This window comes from Ammospiza caudacuta, chromosome 3 (genome assembly GCF_027887145.1).
Source record: "Ammospiza caudacuta isolate bAmmCau1 chromosome 3, bAmmCau1.pri, whole genome shotgun sequence".
Taxonomy (NCBI): domain Eukaryota; kingdom Metazoa; phylum Chordata; class Aves; order Passeriformes; family Passerellidae; genus Ammospiza; species Ammospiza caudacuta.
Window position 1 is genome coordinate 31,674,742 of NC_080595.1, and position 19,516 is coordinate 31,694,257.

Here is a 19,516-nt window from a genome sequence, read left to right on the forward strand (position 1 = left end):
TACAAACAGTACAGTTTTTCATAATTTTTACCTTTTGTTTCCTATCCCAAAATACTAGCAATTGTAGCATGACATTAAAATTAGACTGAAACAATTGACTTGTTTCTATGTATGTTGTGAAAAGTTGGTCAATCTGTTGAATTCAACACAATGAATTCCTGCTTTAGGCTTTTTGTACCCTAAAAATGCTTTCTTATGTGGCTTCTAAAACTCTTTAATAATAAAGCAGTTCATTGACCAAAATTACTAGGACTGAGGTGAAGGATGCATTTTTGGTTGGGAATAAATCTGAATTCTGAAGAGTGGACCTCTTTTCAAACTATCTTGCAATTGCTAGCCCTTGAAGTATGGCAACTTCTGAGAAGCTAAAAAAATAAATAACTAACTCGTGCCACTTGGGCAATCAGGTACATAAAGCAAACACTGTGTTCTTGGAGCAATCTGTATAACACTGAATCAAAGACAAAGTTATAAAATGTAAGATTCCAGGAATGTACTGATGCAACCTAAGGGTTTGGTTTATACCTTTTGAAGATGTCTAGTGATTGTTTCTATCAGATTTAGAATGCTATGAGAAGAAATGTTTTTCATTAGCCACCCTTCCTCTCCCACCCCATTCACAAGGTTGGCTTGTTCTTGAACATGTGTCTGTGGCTTTGGCTTTTACCTGAAGAAATGTAGATGTGAGATCATCCCAGTATACTAAAAAATATTTTGTTCTTAGTCACATGAGGTTGTTCAGTTTTGATTTTGCTTTTCACATAAAACCATTACTTTCTGTGAGGATCCATAAAATCAGAAAGTTTTAAGAGAGCTACAAAAAGAAAACCTCAGAAACAGCAAAAGTGAAATTAGGGCTAAGCAGTAGCCATAAAATAAGTCAGCAAAAAATTATGTAAAAAGTAAAAAAAAACCAAAAAACCCAATAGTCTGTGTATTAACACTTATCTAAAATAACTCCCTAATCTACAAAAAAGTATACCTAGCAAAATATTAAAAAGTTCTAACCTTAATAGTAAAACTCTGTACATTGTGTTTTAAAGCTTACAATCAAGTATTGTATTTAAAATAAGTAAGCATTGTTTTAACCAAAAGTAAGAGTGCTTATAGTAGTTAAATAAAACTACTGTCAATAGGCTTTTACTTTGTGTAATTAGTCAAAAAACTTTTAAAATAAGTTGTAACATTAAGTTCTTGATCTACTGCCTAAGATGTGAACTAATAACATCTTCCCATTGTCATAACCACGTAATGGAACTAATGCTGAAAAATAAAACAACTCAAAATGCATTCCTAACAATCCCATCCTATTTGTAATTTGTACACAGCCCCCAACCAGTGATAACCTCCCACATCTGCTCTAAGCATGGCAAAGCCTCATGCAGTGTCACCACAGAGGGAATTCAGGCTCAGACCTTTGAAACTGTGGACAGTGCTCAGATAATGCACTGAGAATCACAAAGGGGTGGGTCACAGCACAGAATACGCCTTCTCTGCAGACTTACAACAAAACTTCTTATTCTTTTATTTATTCTTACAATACAGATTTTGTTTGCAGCTTAATTTTCAGCCAAGAACTTCAGTATTAAACATAAACTAAATTTTGCTCACAAACTAGCCAAAAATACTTGTAGTTTCTAGAGGCAAATTATTTGCATAATTCTTAATTATTAAGCTTCACGACGCAAACCCCATCTGTATTTCCTAGGTGAATATAAACCCTGAAAAGCACTACTTTTCATGCCAAATAACAAGTTGTAGAAAGGGTAGGAGAATACTGCCAATCAAGCAGCTTGAGAGACTTCCTTGCATGTGATGCCACAGTGTATAATTTAAAATAAAATATTTTCCAGTTCCACTGTATCATCTGCATACTATTCATTTAGTTCCTTGTATTTAGCAGAAGTAGGGCACATTTTCCAGATACCATTTATAAGCCAACATACTCTGTTAATTTTATTCCTTACTGGAAAGTACCTTGGTCTATTCACAAATTAATTGGGGAAGTGACATTGTGACCATAGTCCCAACTGGTGTGCCTGACACAAGCAGGAAAGAAAGGATGAATAGGCAGGATTTTCCATTTGGCATTTCAGAATTAGGGGAGGTAATGTTTCCAGTTATATACACTTAAAAATATTTTCTGAGAAGATATGCTGAACTTAAGCATTAAGCTAAATACCTATAGCCCTGCATTATTTCATCAGCTATTTTCCAAGACATCACTCATTCCTTTGTTGAAAGTTTGCCTCTTAACAGTATTTATCTTATTTGGAAAAACTACAGGTCTATGAAAGAGCTTTATTTTGTTATACTGGTTTATATAACTAGTTACTTGCATGTTGGTACGATAGAAACAGAACGTTTTTGTAGTGGCAAGGGGCACTCATTAGGAAAACAACAAAATTGTACAACTGGAAATGAAAACAAAGCATAAAAACCTAACATTTCACATAAAATGAGCTTTCAACAGAAGTATTAGAAAAACCACCAAACCTCAAACACCTTGCCATATTAACTTCAGACCAACTGGAAAGGCACTGAGAATTGAAGTGTGCGACTCATATCCACACCTGTGAGAGTCACAACCACAGTGAGACACAAACCTCTGAGGCATACAGAATATGGCACTGTACAGTCCATTAGGCATTCCTGGTACATACGGCAGTTTTGTGTTTCCTTAGGGTGAGCTGAAAATGTTAACTAAATGTACACATTACAGCATATTTCCATGGGGAAGAGCAGTCCAGTTTAGACCATCTGAAGATGAGGAAACAAGGCATAACATACAGGACATTGTTGGCACAAGGAAGTGTTATCCTATCAATACACACCTTTTTAAATTTAATCCAATAGATATATAAAGGAATGGTGGTGGCACAGGCAAAGGGACAGGACTAATATCAAATATTCAGTTCTAAGCATGCTAGTGAGGTCTTTGTTTCATAAACTGAAGCTACCAAAACCAGTTCAGAGGCAAGAAAGCACTTATCAAGACAGTCCAACCCATTTCCAGGCATCCTTCTTCTGGGCTGACATGTGCAGACTGAAGGATCTGTCCAGTGTAGTTTCCATGCCCAAAGCTGTCTAAAGTTTCCCATTAGCAAATGCTGCCTCCTGGAACTGAGGGACAAATGTCTTGAAATATGTCCTAGTGAAAAGAACAGAAAATATATTATTAGGAAGGAGTAATCTTAAAAGCATGAATTGAAGCACTTGATGTTTCCCATGTTTTCTATTTCCCCTGTGTGGAGAAGGCTTCACATATGGTACAAAAGGCCCAAAGACAGACAAGGCAATGGAGCAGGAAAAGAGTGAAGTCAGAATACGTGTAGGAGATAAGCTCTTTATCTGTCTCACAAACCTTGACACAATACTGTCACTGCTGATGGCAGCAGTTTACATGAAATGCAGCAAATAAATACTAATAACATTGTATGAATGGTAAGTCCTTTTATTAAACTTCAACATTTATAGGATAATGCTCTTTTTAAAGTGTACTTTGTATATTTTGGTAGTCTATCTTCTTTGCAAAGGATCAAGCGACTCATAAATCCATAAAATGAGCTAATCCTACATATCCAAAATTGAGTTAGAACTGTACCTTTGAGATTTTTTTGCTGAGATCCAGGGATGCCCTTTATTTGCCAGTTATATTAGAAGCTGCTTTATCATTTTGCCTTTGGTTTCTGCCTACTGCATTTTGCACCAAACTTTCAATTTCTCTATTTTTTTTAAATTTTGTTTTCTATTTCTATCACTGATCTCCATAAATTTCTCTCATGTTCTCACTAAGAAGAAATCTAAAGCTGCAATGTTATTTATTAGATTCCTGATCTCTCAGCTGGTTTACCTCCTGAAGCAAACACACACTGATCAGGTTCACAATCATGATGTGTTTCATAACTGCACTAGAAGCTTTGGCAATCACTGAACAGCAACCATACTTCCTCACACCTAAAAACCTTGCAGGACCACGAAGGGAATGCTCCTCTCTCTTTGTGAGGTTGTGCCTGGCAAATTAATTAACAGATAGCTGCAGTCAGCTTTTGTGCACAAGATATAAATACATATGAGATGCTGTCCAAAGGTTAAAAGAGCAATGGAAAGTAAAAGCATTTCTGGACTGAGGAGCTGATCCCAGAAATGGAAACAACCATAATAAAGAGGACAACCAGCACACACATTTTATAGCATATACAGATTGTGCTGTGTATTTACAGAACACACTTTGGTTTATTGAAGCAAAGTTCAGAAAACAACCCTCATAATCATGCCTGCAAAAGTGATTGTTCCTGCTGGCACACACAAACATAAACCAGCTGAGAAGGCATCCCTGTCCCCTGATCTCAACAGCTGGGTGCCATTTCTGTATTTGTGTTTTTTCTGCCATACCTTTGAAATTGTAGCTTTTGTAAGTCCTGTTTAATTCTACGTGTTTTGCTAGCTCATGGAGTACTTACTGCATGTTGTCAATGTCAGGACCTATCCTTTTTACTTGTCCTTGCTTTATCTCTTCTAACATTTAATTATGCTTCTCTGCTTGCTTCTTTTAAACAGCTTCCCCCTTCCCCTTTGATACCTCCTCTGCAGACTCTCTTCATGCACATGATCTTAATCAACTTGATAAATGTTACTTAAAACTTCCTTCTTCCAAAACTGTAGAAATTCTTAATCATTAAATGGGATACAATCAGAATTATTTTCCTACATTTTATTTCTTTTTCTCCATAGCATTTCTGTGCTTTGTATTAAACCCACACTTAGTTCATTATATGCAGTAATTATATATGCCTTTTCTGTTAGGTAAAATCCAGAATGAATGCTTATGATACCACAAACATCCTCCCACACCAACTTTATCTACACTTGCATCCTTTCTTTTCACTGATTTCTGCAGGAGAGCTTGTATCCATTCCTGCAAAACCAAGTCTAACACCCCCCCTACATTCTGATCAGATGTACTGTGTCAAAAAAGACGTTATGTCACTGGTAGTTCATATGAACCTCTTGGCAATGTTCCATACACTACAAAAATTCCTTTAGTACATCATCATTTCAAATGTCTGCTTTTTTCTTTTTGTACCTAAAGTACATGCTTAAAGTTGCTCTTATCATTTTGGTCTTGTCCAGACTGAAGCAAATGCAGTACCACAAGTGTACTCAGGTTATGTTCCTCCATTTCTCTCCCTCTCCCATACCCCTTAAGTATCTCAGATGAAACAAAATCAGAGATAATTATGGTTCATCACACCTACTACAAAAAAATAAACACTGCTCCCTTCACCCCCCCACACTAAACCAAACCAGGCCCTGCTAAGAGATTCAAAAGCCCAGTGTGCCTGATAGGACTGTCCCAGCTACAGCACATTTAGTAGATTGAGGAGGAAAGATGGGAAAGTAGGAGAAGGTAAGTGAAACTCCTTAATGAACACTGAAAACTCTTTTCTAAATTTTTTCTTTTCATCCCAAAGTTTGGGACAAAACCCTGTGTTAAAGTACCTGAATTTCCTGTGAAATGGAAATTACAACATTTTAGTTACAACAATCTCTGCAGAGGTCACCAGTAAGGAGGAAAAGAAGCAGCAATCACCTTCTGAGTAAGTTTCATCTATTGACCATCTGGCATTGAAATCAAAGTACACATGTTTCTGCCTAAATAGGACCATAACACAAAATATTATGTCACGACAGATGACACGAAATAATTTTGAGAGAAATATAAAGTCTTTTGAAGGACAATACTCTGCTATAGACTGCATGGTAAAGGCATCTTTCATATGCAATGCTATTCCTTATACAAAGATTTTACATCAAGAGACAACATTCATGCTCAGCATCCTGTATGTACAGGCACAGAGAAAGAGTGAATATAAACATGAACTTTGGATAAAGATACATTTCTCATACTCTATTCATATTAACACATTCACATGAATTACACCTCTAATAACTATGATCTGTGCTATACCATAGGGATTCATTACAAGTATCTGAAAAGTTTTTTTTCAGAAACTTTGCCACATGATGTTCTTAAGTTATCTCCAAACTATTTTGAAATTATTGCTTTTATATACACTAGATATGTTTTTCAGCTCTGAAGAACTGTTATTAAAAAACCCAACAACAGTAATTTAGGTACCTGTTGAATTACACTGAAGGTGAGGAAAGCTAATTTGACCTATGGTCTCTCAGGGCTCTGTCAAATGGCAGAAATCAGCTTTTGATCAATGCCTTTTCTCCTTTCTGGGAAAGATGGGGATCCTTCTTTCTCCAGCTTTCATCTGCCATGTTCTTGGTGGGTCTGCATCACACTGACCTTATAGCAAGCTCAGAAGACCTGCATAAATTCTCCTGTAAGTACAGGGAAACTCATTTGTACAAAGTACACAGATATTCTTCACGTGAGTGTAGAGTACAATCAACACTCATGGAAAGAAAGTAAAACCCACACTAACTGTTGCATCCTTCTCACAATGGTTTTGATACCAGCTTAAACAGTGTTTAAAAAGTTGCTTTCTTTTCAGCCTAGAGTGGGTGCCAATCTTCATACACTTACGGGCACATGTCTAACACTTTGTTGAGCTTCTTATAAGACTCCATTGTTTTTTGTCTATTCATTTTTATTCCCTCAAATGGTCATTCTCCAAGTTCAAGGTAGTAAGTTATGAGGTTTCCATGGAAATTTTTCTTCATCACTCCAGAAAACAACACATTTTGCTGTAGTTAACCACTATATATACTTGACATAGTACAATGAATTCCAGGTGCTATGCTCAAGGACATCTGTTGAGAGTAAAGCACTTCTCTTTCCTTCACTTTATTATCCAGTGGAAAGAAAGTCTTGCTGTAATTGCAAGTGGTAAGTATCTAAAAGAAGGCAGAATTGGCTCACCTGCTGTTTACATATTTCCCAGTGATATGAAACACTGAGTGTGGTACAAGGTCTCCAGAAGCCCATACATGTCTAAATCCCAGGGTGTGGGTTTGCTGTGCTTAAAACATACTTGACTCAGAATTCACATGCTTTTGTGAAATTTCATTGTAATTGTACTGTTTTTTCCCCAGAGTAATTTAGTGCTGGGTTTTTTAAATGCAGTTGGTAGAAAATCTGCACTGACCACTTGATAATACCTTTTGCTTTCACATATCTATGCTGAAAATCTGCAAAGATTTAAAATTATGTAGCTGCAATCTCCCATCAAACAACATTTCCCATATATTTATGGTGATAGCATTCTCACACCAACACACTCAATTTCTGCTGTTGCTTTTGCTGGACTGGTACTATAGCCAGCTATACAAGTGTGTTCTAGTTACTGCTGCTGGTGTAATAAAGTTAAAAAAGTTGCTTAGGTGTTTCTATTTCTCTTAAAATCTTCATGTGGCAAATTCAGAGCAGAAGATCAAGACTCAAACTCTGTGAAGAAAAAAGCATACAAAATGTTGTACCAATGAGATTTCTGCTTTTTATGTCTGGGACAAGGACAATCATCATGGGGTGATGAATCATCTTCCCGAGTCATTCACAAAATATATTCCCCTTAAACTCCTCAGTTTATAACTGCCAAGATTTCCAGCATGCTGATCTCAAATTCACCCATGCTAGCCCTATTTGCACTCATGTTGTATTTGTTTCAGCTCAAGATGTGGGACTTTCAAGTGCTTTTTCCATCAAGAGATGATCTGAGGAAAATGAAGGGGATGAAGTCATCATGATGGTCCACATCAAGAACAGACTTGGCAGTACAGCAACACTTCTACTACCAGCACAGCGTCCTTACTGGCAAATTAAAGCCCCTGAGCTACAATCTTCATCTTTTCACAAAGACATAGAGACCTTCTCCCACTGCATCAGGCACACGTGTTGTGTTCCTTCTCGTCTGAAGGCAGACTCACATTTGGAATTTTTTTCTACTACTGGCTTTGAGAGCAAACTTTATTCTTAAATACTACCCATTATTTCAATATTTTAGTAAGTACTGCAACAGATATTTAATTCTGTAAATATCTGGCTCTAATTATAGACCCTTAGTGTAGTCAAAATAATAGTAGCCAGTGTTTTTGACAAATACATCAAATTTCTCCTACTCTAGGCAAGGCATACATAATATGTATGAATTATTTTCTAAAAATTTTCAAGTTAATAGATCTGACTTGGGCAGGCACTCCTGTAGTCATGATGATCTCTGAATAACTCTACTTAATCCTTCCAAGTCTTCTGGAGTAAGGTCTGTATTTAGTACCCCATTCTCCTCAGTAGTTCTCTATTGTCTGAATTGTTCAGCAGGTAAATTGAGTTTGTTTGAATAATCCTGGGACTGAGGTAAGGACTGAATTGTATCCTGTCCAGCTGCATGAGATACAACCAAGAATCCCAGGCATCTGTCCCAACAGCTGTCCACTTCTTTTAAAGGAATTGTACCTCTAGGATTTACATCATTTTGCATCCCCTATTTCTTTCCTGCTGTACCTTAGAAGAACTGCTTCAAGACATCTACAAGTTTCTTCAAATCCACTGAATCCTGATAGAACAACATCAACTCTATAGATGACTGATCTTCATAAATTAGCTGGAACAGCTATTAAATTGCTCTTTCAATTAAATTTGTTCTTTCAATTAAATTTGGTGAAAACAGGAATTAAGAAGGGTATAGGTCAGAGTGAAGGACAGACTGAGGCTTCTTGAGGTTTTTGACCTATTCCTTCCAGTCTAGTATTATTATGCTGACACTTTGCAATAAAATCTTGTTATATAAACTATTACAACACTATAGACATATTAGAATTATAAAAGAGTTTCTTCAGGCTTCATCAACATCACCTGATTACTCACTTTCTGAAGTACAAAGTATTTTTGCATGGATCACGCATACATATGTAGTGTGCCTTTGTATTTTTGTGTTCCTGTTGAAACTTGTTTTAACACAGTGAAAACTTGTTTTGAAAATACTGAACACCTACAACAATACCTTCTGGATGCCAGATGAGAGGCTTTGTCCTCCCATGACCACACAGGCACATCCAGCTGATTTGGTTCATGTAACCCCTAAAAATTCATCTCCTATTTACCATAACCTTCAAAACTTTCTAAGATTTCCTATTTTTTTCTGGCAGAACATAATCAAAGATGCCAACCAGTCTTTTTTTTACAGATATAAGTTTTCTTTCTAAATTCCTTTTGTCAGGAGCTACCTAATTCAACACGATTACCACTAATTAACAAAAGGAACTCAAACTAATAAATTGGTGCATTAATTCCAACAGTGGGTATGTATTTAGGTCATATTCCATATGACTGCTCATTATGTCCTTAACCCCTGCTCATGCCCTCCTCCAGCATCTCTATGCCTTGCACTGAGGAAGGGCTGAACACAAAAGTGTGGATGTCTACAGAAAGCCCATTCCTTCCACAGGCCTCATGCCAATGTTTGAGGGGCTGCTTTTTCCTTTTAAACACAGACATGAGACATTTGAACCTCTTTGCTATTTTCATCATATATAGTGCATTAAAAACATATTTCCATTGGGTGAACCATGTTGTCTATTTATTCATAGGCACTTCCACAGCATTCCTCACCAGGAAGATACATGAGCACTCACAGCAAAGCTGAATCAGCCCATCTCCTGCTTTGGGGTAACAGGAGAGTAACTCTACAGCAGACATTCCGTGACACCTCTGTTAGGAGAAAATGATGGTTGTATCATTGTCTCCACATCTAAGATGTTACAAAAACTGAAGTGAGAAACAGTTCTCAGCACTGTAACTTTGGATTGCCCAGCTGGAACTGGGCTGTAGCAGGCAGGGCCAGGTGCCAAGTGGCAAAGGCTCAGGAGCTAATGAAAATCAGGACTATTATGGAATGCACAAGGCACTCAGGAGACAGCAGCATTTCTAAATCACCATTCAAATCTGAGTATTACAAAAACTTATCCAAGCACAGCAGCAGAATGAAATAGGTACCTTCCAGGATTTCTTTCTCACTTCAAATACACATCACGATACTTGGTATGTATTCATGTTTCTAAACTAAGCTTCTTGATGCTATGCTCTTTGGGATGTGGTTTAGAATTTCCTTAAGAGGCAGCTTTATCTATAGCAAATATTTTGCTTTTATGTGAAACACAATGTCTACACAGTTCTCCATTTTACACATCTCCAGAACTGGTGGTGCCAAGCAAACATCTGAAGTGTTTATACAACAGCAAGACAATAGTTCTTAAATTTCTGCTACTGTAACTGGCTAAACACACAAATGTACAAAGGAGCCAGTGCACAACACCATTAAGCTGCGAGCAATTTTTTTTCTGTGTGCCAAAAAAAAAATTGCATCACAATCCTTCTTCCTCTTCTAATATTTCTCTCTCTCTAGCTCCTTTTATTGTGAATTACCCACAAGGAGATTAGAAAACTTTTTTGCCTGTTTCTACCTGCCAGTCCATGCAAGGCATTGACTGTGCAGCCAGGCTCATGGACAGACAGAACAGTAATCAAGCATCAAGAGATCTGCAGATCTGCAGTGGGCAGCCACCAACATGCAAGTTTTTAAGAAATACAGCTAGCTCAGTTTATTATACTGCATGACAGAAACCTGACTCCAAAATTACAAACAAACCAAAATTGTAACAGGAAATAGAAGTGGCAGAACTAGTGAAACCAAGTACATATCAGAAGTTTAAACATTAATATTCACTCATGTCCAAAAGCTGTTTTCTCTATTTTATTAGCAATATCTTTTTTCTCCAGAAGTTATTTCTGATTCAAGTCACACAGAACGGTACAAAAATTTATTATATTTAGACATGTTTTTCAACAATTTGCTGATTGCAGAATTAACAGGTAGCTTTAATCCATATGAAGCAAATAGAAATAAAAATTAAATTTTTACTTCATTTTCAAAAACCTATGGTATCAAATGGTTTTATAAATAAAGTGAAGAATTCAGCACTGGTCTGCTGTAAAAATTAAGATGACTTTGCTGCCCAACTTACCATAAAGCAAAATGAATTTTGACAATCTGTTCAAAGCACGAAACAACCATAAATATAACAACCCGACTAAAAGCAAAATATAAAGGAAGGGAGTTCTAGGGAACTGCTGTGGAGCCAAGATTGCAGATCATCATGTAGGCTGGCAATTAATGTTTATTTTAAAGCAGCAGCATAAGTAGGGTTATCACTTTGTAAAAGATGCTAATTTTGATTCAAAGAATACATGTCCTCCAAATGCACAGACCTTTACTGACAATAACAGATAGAAATTACATCTGCTGGACAGAATCAGTTCATACAGACCAAGGCCAGTAACTATGAAAGCAACTTTTAAAAACCATCTGGAACTCAAGACTCTGGTATTTAATGTCTCAAAGATTTCTGATATAGATATTTTAAAAATTTACAAAGGTGTATTGCATAGACACAGTGAATCTATGTGTTCCAAAGCACACACAGAAAAATGAACTTCTCATTTTGAAACAGTTTCATCAATGCCTTCTGCTTGCCAGTCAGTTCAAGAGATAAAACACTTCACTTCCTTCACCTTCTCCACAATGTACATAAATAGATGTACTTCAGTCAGATGAAGGTTTGTGGTCTTAGATCATAGCAAACTTTGCTTCTGCTTTCTTAACTTCCATTTTCCCCACAGGGCAGTGGGTGTCTGTGAAGGTTGCACTGGAATATCTTGGTCACAGCACGGTCACTCTGTTTCCTTATCAGTGGATCATGAAAATGATATTCCAAGGCCATCATGGAAAAACTCAATCTTCATAGAGTCTTTTTAAATATATTGTTAACTTGCAGGAAATTTCCAGTCCTATGAGCTACAGCATGACAAGTCTGCTCTATTTTTCCTAGTTGCTGAAGTGCCATAGCCATATTTTCCCACTTCAGGTAAAGGTTAACTTCTTAAAGAGTCAAGGAACATATTATTTCCTCTTATCTAGGCTGTGTAAATGCACAATGAGCTGTGCTGTTGGAGAGCAATTATTTAATAAACTTTTTATTAGATTTGAAGGAGAAAGTCAATGTGAGACAAGATGCAACTAGGAACCTCTTCAAAGCTTAAAAGGCATGGTAAAGAATGTGTGAAAGTAGTGATAAGTAGCAAGAGAAAGCAGAAAAGACTGGGCAAGGATATGTTCAGGAGCGAAGCTTGTAAGGAAAAACAAGTGCAGAAATTCAAGAAGAGAGGAGCTCACAGTAGTAATAATAGAATTTGAATGATCTTTAAGAGATTATTGAATCCCTTAATAGTAGTTCAGAGGCAGAAATGAAGAGTTACACCACAGATGCATCCATAACGAGTCTGACAAGCAGCATCCCTGAAAACAAAGTTTGCTTGCAGGTGAAAGGACTGATTTCATCATGCCATCCTCTTTGCTTTGCCAGATTGCTTATCAACAGGGGCCGAAGGCAACATACCAAAGCAGAAAAGAAACCTCCTTGGATATTCATTAGGACAAACCAGTCAGAAGGAAACAGATGAGACTCCACACATCTGTGATTATATAAAACATACGAAAGCACTTGTTTCTTTTTGCTTTTCAAAGGATATATATTTGCTATTAGAAGTAAAAATGAATGCTCAGAAGATTGGAGACCCATCCAAAGGGAAAAACCAGGCAGAAATAAACCTTTATACTAACAAGTAAAAGCAGAATAAAACAAATAGAAAATTAATTTGAGGAACAATTTAACTGTGACCCTCGAAATACACACTTGTCAAACAATATAAAATGCGGTCAAAAAGTAAAAATACTCAGGAGAAGTAAAATCACAAAGAATAAATGAAATGGAAGTGCTTAAAGATGTTGCTATACCAGAATCTGGCCTTCCAAGAGATGTACCAAGAGATTCAACTCATGCATATATGTCAGCCAAAAAGGAAATGAACAAATGAACAAAATACAACCAAATCAGCAGCCCCAGATTACATTCACACCCAAGTTCCAGAGAAACTCAAGTGTGAGAAAGTTAAACTCTTAAATAGCTTGTAGCCTCCTGCTTAAAACAGCTTGGTACCAGAGAAGTGTGATGTCAATTAAAAAAAGGTCTGGAGGTCTGGGAGGATAGGAGCTATGACTCAATGAATCTCATGTCCATACATTACAAGTTGGTAGAGATTGTTAATAGAAATTATTATAAAAATTCATAAATAGTCCAAAATTAGTGGACTTGAGTAAATATGACATACTGGGTAGGAGCCAAACTTGTGCTTCTCAAGTCTCCTATTTACTTAAGGTATCAAAACCACATGGACAAGAAAAATTCAAGTGACACCCACTGCTCAACTTACCTACAGGTATTTGGGAAAGTTTTTCAAAGGCATAAAAACCCCTGAATTACCACAGAAGGAGAAAAGATCCATGAGTAGATAAAGAGCAGGCCAAGATACAAAGAAAAGGACAGGAATAAATGATGAATACCATTTGGGGGAAGTCACCTGAGGAATGCACAGAAATGGGTGTTCTGACCTGTGTTGTTCATATTCCTACATGATATGAAGAAGTGAGCAATGGAAGATGGAAAAGTCTGTTAGTGTTAACAATTTAGTCAGGGAAGGAAAATAGGGCACAATTATGAGGAACTGCAGATAGTTCTTACAGTACTAGGAGACTGTGAGATAACATACCAGGTGGGATAACTGGGAGATAACATACCAGGTTTGTCAGTGTTGACAAACATGAAAGGAGAAATATGTGAGGAAAAAGACATAATTTTACTACCACAAAAAACATAGGCTCTGAAAAACTGTTAGAAAGGAGATGTTGGTGCTAAAATGACACTGTAACTAGCCTTCATTTGTATGCAAAAAACAAAATCAGATGCTGTTAGAAGCAGAATAAAGAGTAAATCAGACAATACCACTACACCACCATATAAACGCATGGTGAGTAACAGAAAAGGAAACAGAAGGAAAATCACAGAAACAGTAAAGGGAGAAAGAAGCAGGACAAGAGTGACTAGAAAGATGGAGAGGTTCTGGAGAAGGAAGGAGTGAGCAGAGCAAGAGAAATGGAGGATCATATAACAAAGGTTATGGAGGGGATCAATAGATTAACTATTTGCTGCCTCTCTTCATACAAAAGGTAAAGGGTAACAGCAACTTGAGCTAGGAGGAGGCAGGAATGCAAAAAGCCAACAGAGTTTGTTATTCACACCACACCTGTGTGATCCCTTGCCACAGAATTTCATGATGTTATGCTGTTGGTTCAAAAAGCAAGCGAATAGAAGGAAAGCTAGGTAAGATTACTTAACAGAAATGTACCAGTACTGCATAAAGAAATCCTTGAGGATGGTAGAACAGACAATGGAAATATGACTACATGCTCTGCCATGCTTTTCTACAGGCATCCACTGCTACCTATTGATACAGACATGACAGTGGGCTAAATGAATACAGAGTTTTAACTATTGATACAGACATGACAGTGGGCTAAATGAGTACAGACTTTTACCTATTGATACAGACATGATAGTGGGCTAAATGAAGACAGAGTTTTACCTAGCTTAATGGAACAATTATGAGTATTACTCAAAAGACAAGACTATGGAGCTCACTTCCTATTTTTATTTAGCTGTTTATTTTGTAACTGATCAGGCAACAGTGTTTATCTAAGCTAGTAAAGCTCAGCTCCTTACAAATCCATGTATTTCTCTCTACCCTTTTCTCTCGAGAAAGGGAGGACATTTTTTGTGCAAGTTCCTAACTGTAATTTCATGTTCTAATATAGAACTAGCAGCTTTCATAAATGTATAATGGAGTTCTCTAATAAAGCCAAATCAGACAGTGACTGTGTTTCACAGTATTTCTAGAACGCCACTTAATCCCAGTTATCCAAGAACCACCTACATTAAATTCTAACCTTTCATTCCTACAAAGCAGTTGTCTTCCAGCAAAGTGCTATTATACTCCACTTATACCATGCCAACTTCTCCAATCTCTTCTGTGCATTTCTCTTGTCAATATCCGAGAATACTTTTTTGCAGAAAGAATATTTACTATGTATCAAAACGCACATATGTACAGTTCACACATATACAGAGTATCTATACAAAATCACAGAAAAACTAATTGCCTAACAGATTTTATTTCTATGCACTTCCTATAGCACCTATACTCCTCATCTTTAAATAGTTGTTTTTCTTCCCCACAGTCAAAGCTTTAATGAGAAGTGACCAGAAACAAATACCCAGGCCCTTCTGTCTTGGCTGAAATCCACATAATGCATGACAGCACTGAAGATCCCTGGCAGGCACCTGTCAGAAACTAACATACCATAACTTAAGAGTCAGACTTAATTATCCAGGGAGACATTTGAAGAAAACTACATGAAAAATATGACTCAAGAAGTGCAACTATCATGATATATACTGTATTCTGTACTGTATGCAGAAGAACTAAGTAAAAATAAAGGAATGTACTGGGAAAATTCTAATTAAAAGCCCTATCTACTTCATCTGTTATCTCTTACAATCAAAATAATTTTGTTATTAAGTTTTGCTGGTAAATCAACTGCAGAACACACTACAAGGAATCACTAAGTATTTTAACAAAACATAGCTTTTACCATTTTCCTTTCTATTGTTCCCATAGAATTCTGATCAGCTGACACTCCCACAGAAAATCAGCTTTGATTTAATGGTGTATAAAATCAAATTAACTTCTTGGTAAGCTTCACACGCCTGGGTCGCCACATCTCCTTTTGTTCTGGCTGTCACAGTGCATTGCCCCTTTGCTGCTCTGAGGAGCGGCCCACCAGCGGCAACAAAACGTCAGCTTTACTCCATTTCAGGCTGGGAAATCACTTCTGTTCAGTTTCTGATGCAAAACTATCAAAAACCAGAGCTAAACAAGCGTCCCAGCTCACCCCCTCAGCCTTCAGCTGTACCTATGCTGGCGTTCTTCCTCAGAAAGAATCCTCTGAGCCTTGCAAGTGTCTGAACACAGGCACACACACCTAGAGAAGAATGATGTCCCTGGCTTCTATACTTCTGTTCCTTACTCTCATTTTTATGAATTTCATTGTAGTTTAAGATAACATGCAACAGAGATAAAGACAGTCATGCAAAAAGCTTTGTGAGGTGAGCATATATCATGCAAATAAGTTAGTTTTTGGAAAACCGGTCTTTAAAGATGACTAATGTGCATGAAAAATCACATAATACAGGCAAAGCCAACTTGATACTTTTACAAATAAGCAAAAAAACCCAACTTAAATACAACCCAAAGAATAAAAAAAATATTTATTACCTTAATTACACCTATCAAGAAGAGAAGGTATAAAAAGGGTGCAACATTTACATGTAAATTTTATAGTGAGATTCATGGTAGCATAGCTGGGACTCAAAATTTTCATGAAATTGTGAAAGTTGTTATTTTTTAAGAATTTGAAATATAGTAATAGGTATTCTGCCTAAAATGTGAAAGAAATCTGAATAACAATACAAAAATGGATGAGTTGAAACTGGTTAATGTCAAAACAACAACAAAAAAATCATCAGGGCACACAAAATTTACTTAATAGAACAGCAAGTCTGACATACTACAACTGATATGTCTAAACAGCAACACAACAACTGTCCCTTTTTCTTTCCAAATATCCTTTTATTAAACTAAGAAATGCAATATTTTAATGTGTTAATGTAATCATAGAATCACGAAACTGTTAAGATTGGAAAAGACCTTCAGGTTCATCAAGTCCAACCATTAACCCATCACTGCCAAGCCCACCACTAAACCATGTCCTAAATGCCACATCCACACACCTCTGAAATACCTGTAGGGGTGGTGACTTCATTCCCTCCTGGGCAGCCTGGATTGACAACCCTTTTGGGGAAGAAATTTTTCTAAATATCCAAACTAGACCCCTCCTAGTGCAACCTGCAGCCATTTGCTCCTATCCTATCCCCTGTTATCTGGGAGAAGAGGCCAATCCCCATGTGGCTACACTGCCCTCCAGGCAGCTGTGGAGAGTGACAATGTGACCCCTGAGCCTCCTTTTCTCCAGCCTAAGCACCCCCAGCTCCCTCAGCACGCCTCACAGCACTTGTGCTCCAGACCCTTCCCCACTCCACTGCCCTTCTCTGCTCCAGAGAAGGGCAATGCTCCAGCACCTCAAATCTTTCTTATAGTGGGGGCCTCAATCATACACATGACAGACATCATCAATTTGCTGATACTCAAGGAGAAGCCGTGGCTGAGGCTGAAAATGCTATGGCCCAGTTCACCAGCGTGACACCTCCTAACCATGGCACTCTTTGTGCTGAGCACAAACTGAAGCTGCAGCTGTAGATTGCAAAAGATGCACCTGCACATAATCTGATGATGCACTTGACCTCATGGCAGAGCAACAGCCAATATAGTTGAGAGCACTTGAGCTCTTTGATGCTTTCACCCTCTGAATGCCCAAAGAGATATATAAAATTTACACCACATTCGGCAAACACCGATGGATGGTCAGGGATAACATTGTCATTCAGAAACCTGTTTTGTCAGCCAACTTGGAAAAAAAAGGGAATATGAACCCTTGGAACAACTTCTTATTGTGGTACCAGTTTTCCATGCTCCTGCTATTTTTAATGATGAGTAGGTGGATTTATGTAGGATAAAAGAATAAACTGAGATTTAACTTGCTCTCCCCTGAAGTATAATCTAAGTCTACAGAGCAGCACTGGGTCACACAGAATTTGGGCCAGAGTGTATCTAAGAACTGAATTTCATTTGTATAAACAAACAAGCTTTATTTACAGTATTCCTTCATAAAAACCCAGGCTTCAAGTCAGCATGTTCTTTAAAGACTCCATTTATGTACACTTGAATGCCTATTTAAGCAAAAAGACAAGAAAGCTTTCCCATGGAAACTGCACAGAGATGTTTTACTTCACACGTACACCACAAACAAGGCTGCTAACTTTCCATAATTTACTGTATTTTCTTAGGCTTGCCATTGTATTTTAGGACCAAAACTTTTGGAGAAGCTGCTTACGCAGGAGGCCACAGACATATAAATAAATGACCTACAAGAGGCAAAGCCTGAGATACCAGCTGAGAGGAAATGGCATCTCAGCAGCTTGTAAGAAAATTCTTATGTTATTGGTTTCCCTGTTTCTAGCTGGAGGAACAGGTTAAAATTTTGTGTTAGCTGAGAAACAAGCAGTCTGGAGGCAACTGAAATCACATTATTAAATCAGGACTTGATTCATCCTTCAGAATTAAATAAAGCCAGAGGGCAACCCCTGGGCTAAGACAATAGCAATCTTCAGTAACCAGATGCTATCTCTCAGTGAGGAATCCAAATCAGTGGGCTGCAATGGAGCCCAGTGATTTTAAAATCTGCCCAAGAGGACACAGAAAAGAGGCTTGACTTCATGGACTTTATGAGACAGATATAAATTGGTCCAATAAGTTCAGCAAGAACATGGGCAGTTTTTCTCTCTGAATAAAAAAGATCCAGCTAAAGTGATATTCTGATATGACAATTTGCCTTTTAGATTTAGGTGATACGTCTCTAGGTGTGAATGCATACAATCTACTTTTATATGTATGCATTTTAGGCAACTAATTTTGCTCCTGCCTATAGTTACTACTGATTGTCTCAGGCTACAGCAAAGGGTTAAGTCCTAACTTCAAAAGATATGCCTATTTCTGCTGGGGGCCACAGAGATAAGCAAGGATACCAAGACTTTCAAGTTTAGTCCCTGCACCAAAGGAACTGGATGGGGCTCATCTGTTTGGAAAAAAAAATCAACAACCCACACCAAAACAACCTTGGGAGAAGGCTGGGCACAGAATCAAAGTCCCTTTGGTATGAACTTATGACAGCTCTGCCCATGAATAAACAGGCTGTGCTGAGTTGCTGAAAACAGAGACAGGGCTTGCCAAAATTGAGGACGAGGAAAGCTGTGACTGATGGCATTTCCAACTGGATGATGCTCCTACAGCTGGTGCAAGAGCAAGCAAAAGCTATCCCTGATGGTGTCTTTAGCCCCAGTGAGGAAGACAGAGTACATTGATCCCTGCCTGAAGTCTGAGAAGAAGGGTGGAGAACTTGGTCAGATACTGGAATATCAAGTGGGAGATCCTGTGGCCCTAGAGCAATGGCCAGGAAGATAAACAGAGATGTTTTGTCTCAAAGAATGCTGAGCACTTGGGAGACAATTTTGCTAAGAGGGAAAAAGACTATATATAAACAAACCCTAATTGACAGTATTTAGAAACACAAACAAGTTGTCTCTGATTTAACTAGGGCTAAATTTACTTCAGCAGAGTAGAATGACATTGTTTCTAGAGGGTAAATAATGTGTTCTTTTTTTTCTTGTTTTTATTTGGGAAGTTTTCATGTGTTGTTTGAACTAATACGTCTCATCAGAATGCTTTCCCACATATCAACATACATTCCCATATACTTGGTCCATAACAGGTCTGTGGTAAAAATTAAGTAGAATAAGAAGTTATTTGGTTATGTTAAAACACACTAACCTATTCTAAGAAGCCCTAGCAAATATTTTAAAC

The 19,516-nt window shown here is 37.5% G+C and overlaps 1 protein-coding gene across 2 annotated transcripts in view; it reads right to left on the reverse strand.

Annotated features, from left to right (window-relative positions):
* Nucleotides 1-1,501: 1,501 nt before the first annotated feature.
* The window catches only part of BABAM2 (BRISC and BRCA1 A complex member 2), a 161,770-nt gene continuing 143,755 nt past the window's right edge, over nucleotides 1,502-19,516 (reverse strand). For both annotated transcript variants that reach the window (XM_058800994.1, XM_058800993.1), the window contains exon 12: nucleotides 1,502-3,151. In XM_058800994.1, coding sequence (XP_058656977.1) covers nucleotides 3,088-3,151 — 64 coding nt within the window. In that variant the 3' untranslated portion in view covers nucleotides 1,502-3,087. The remainder of the gene's footprint in view (nucleotides 3,152-19,516) is intronic.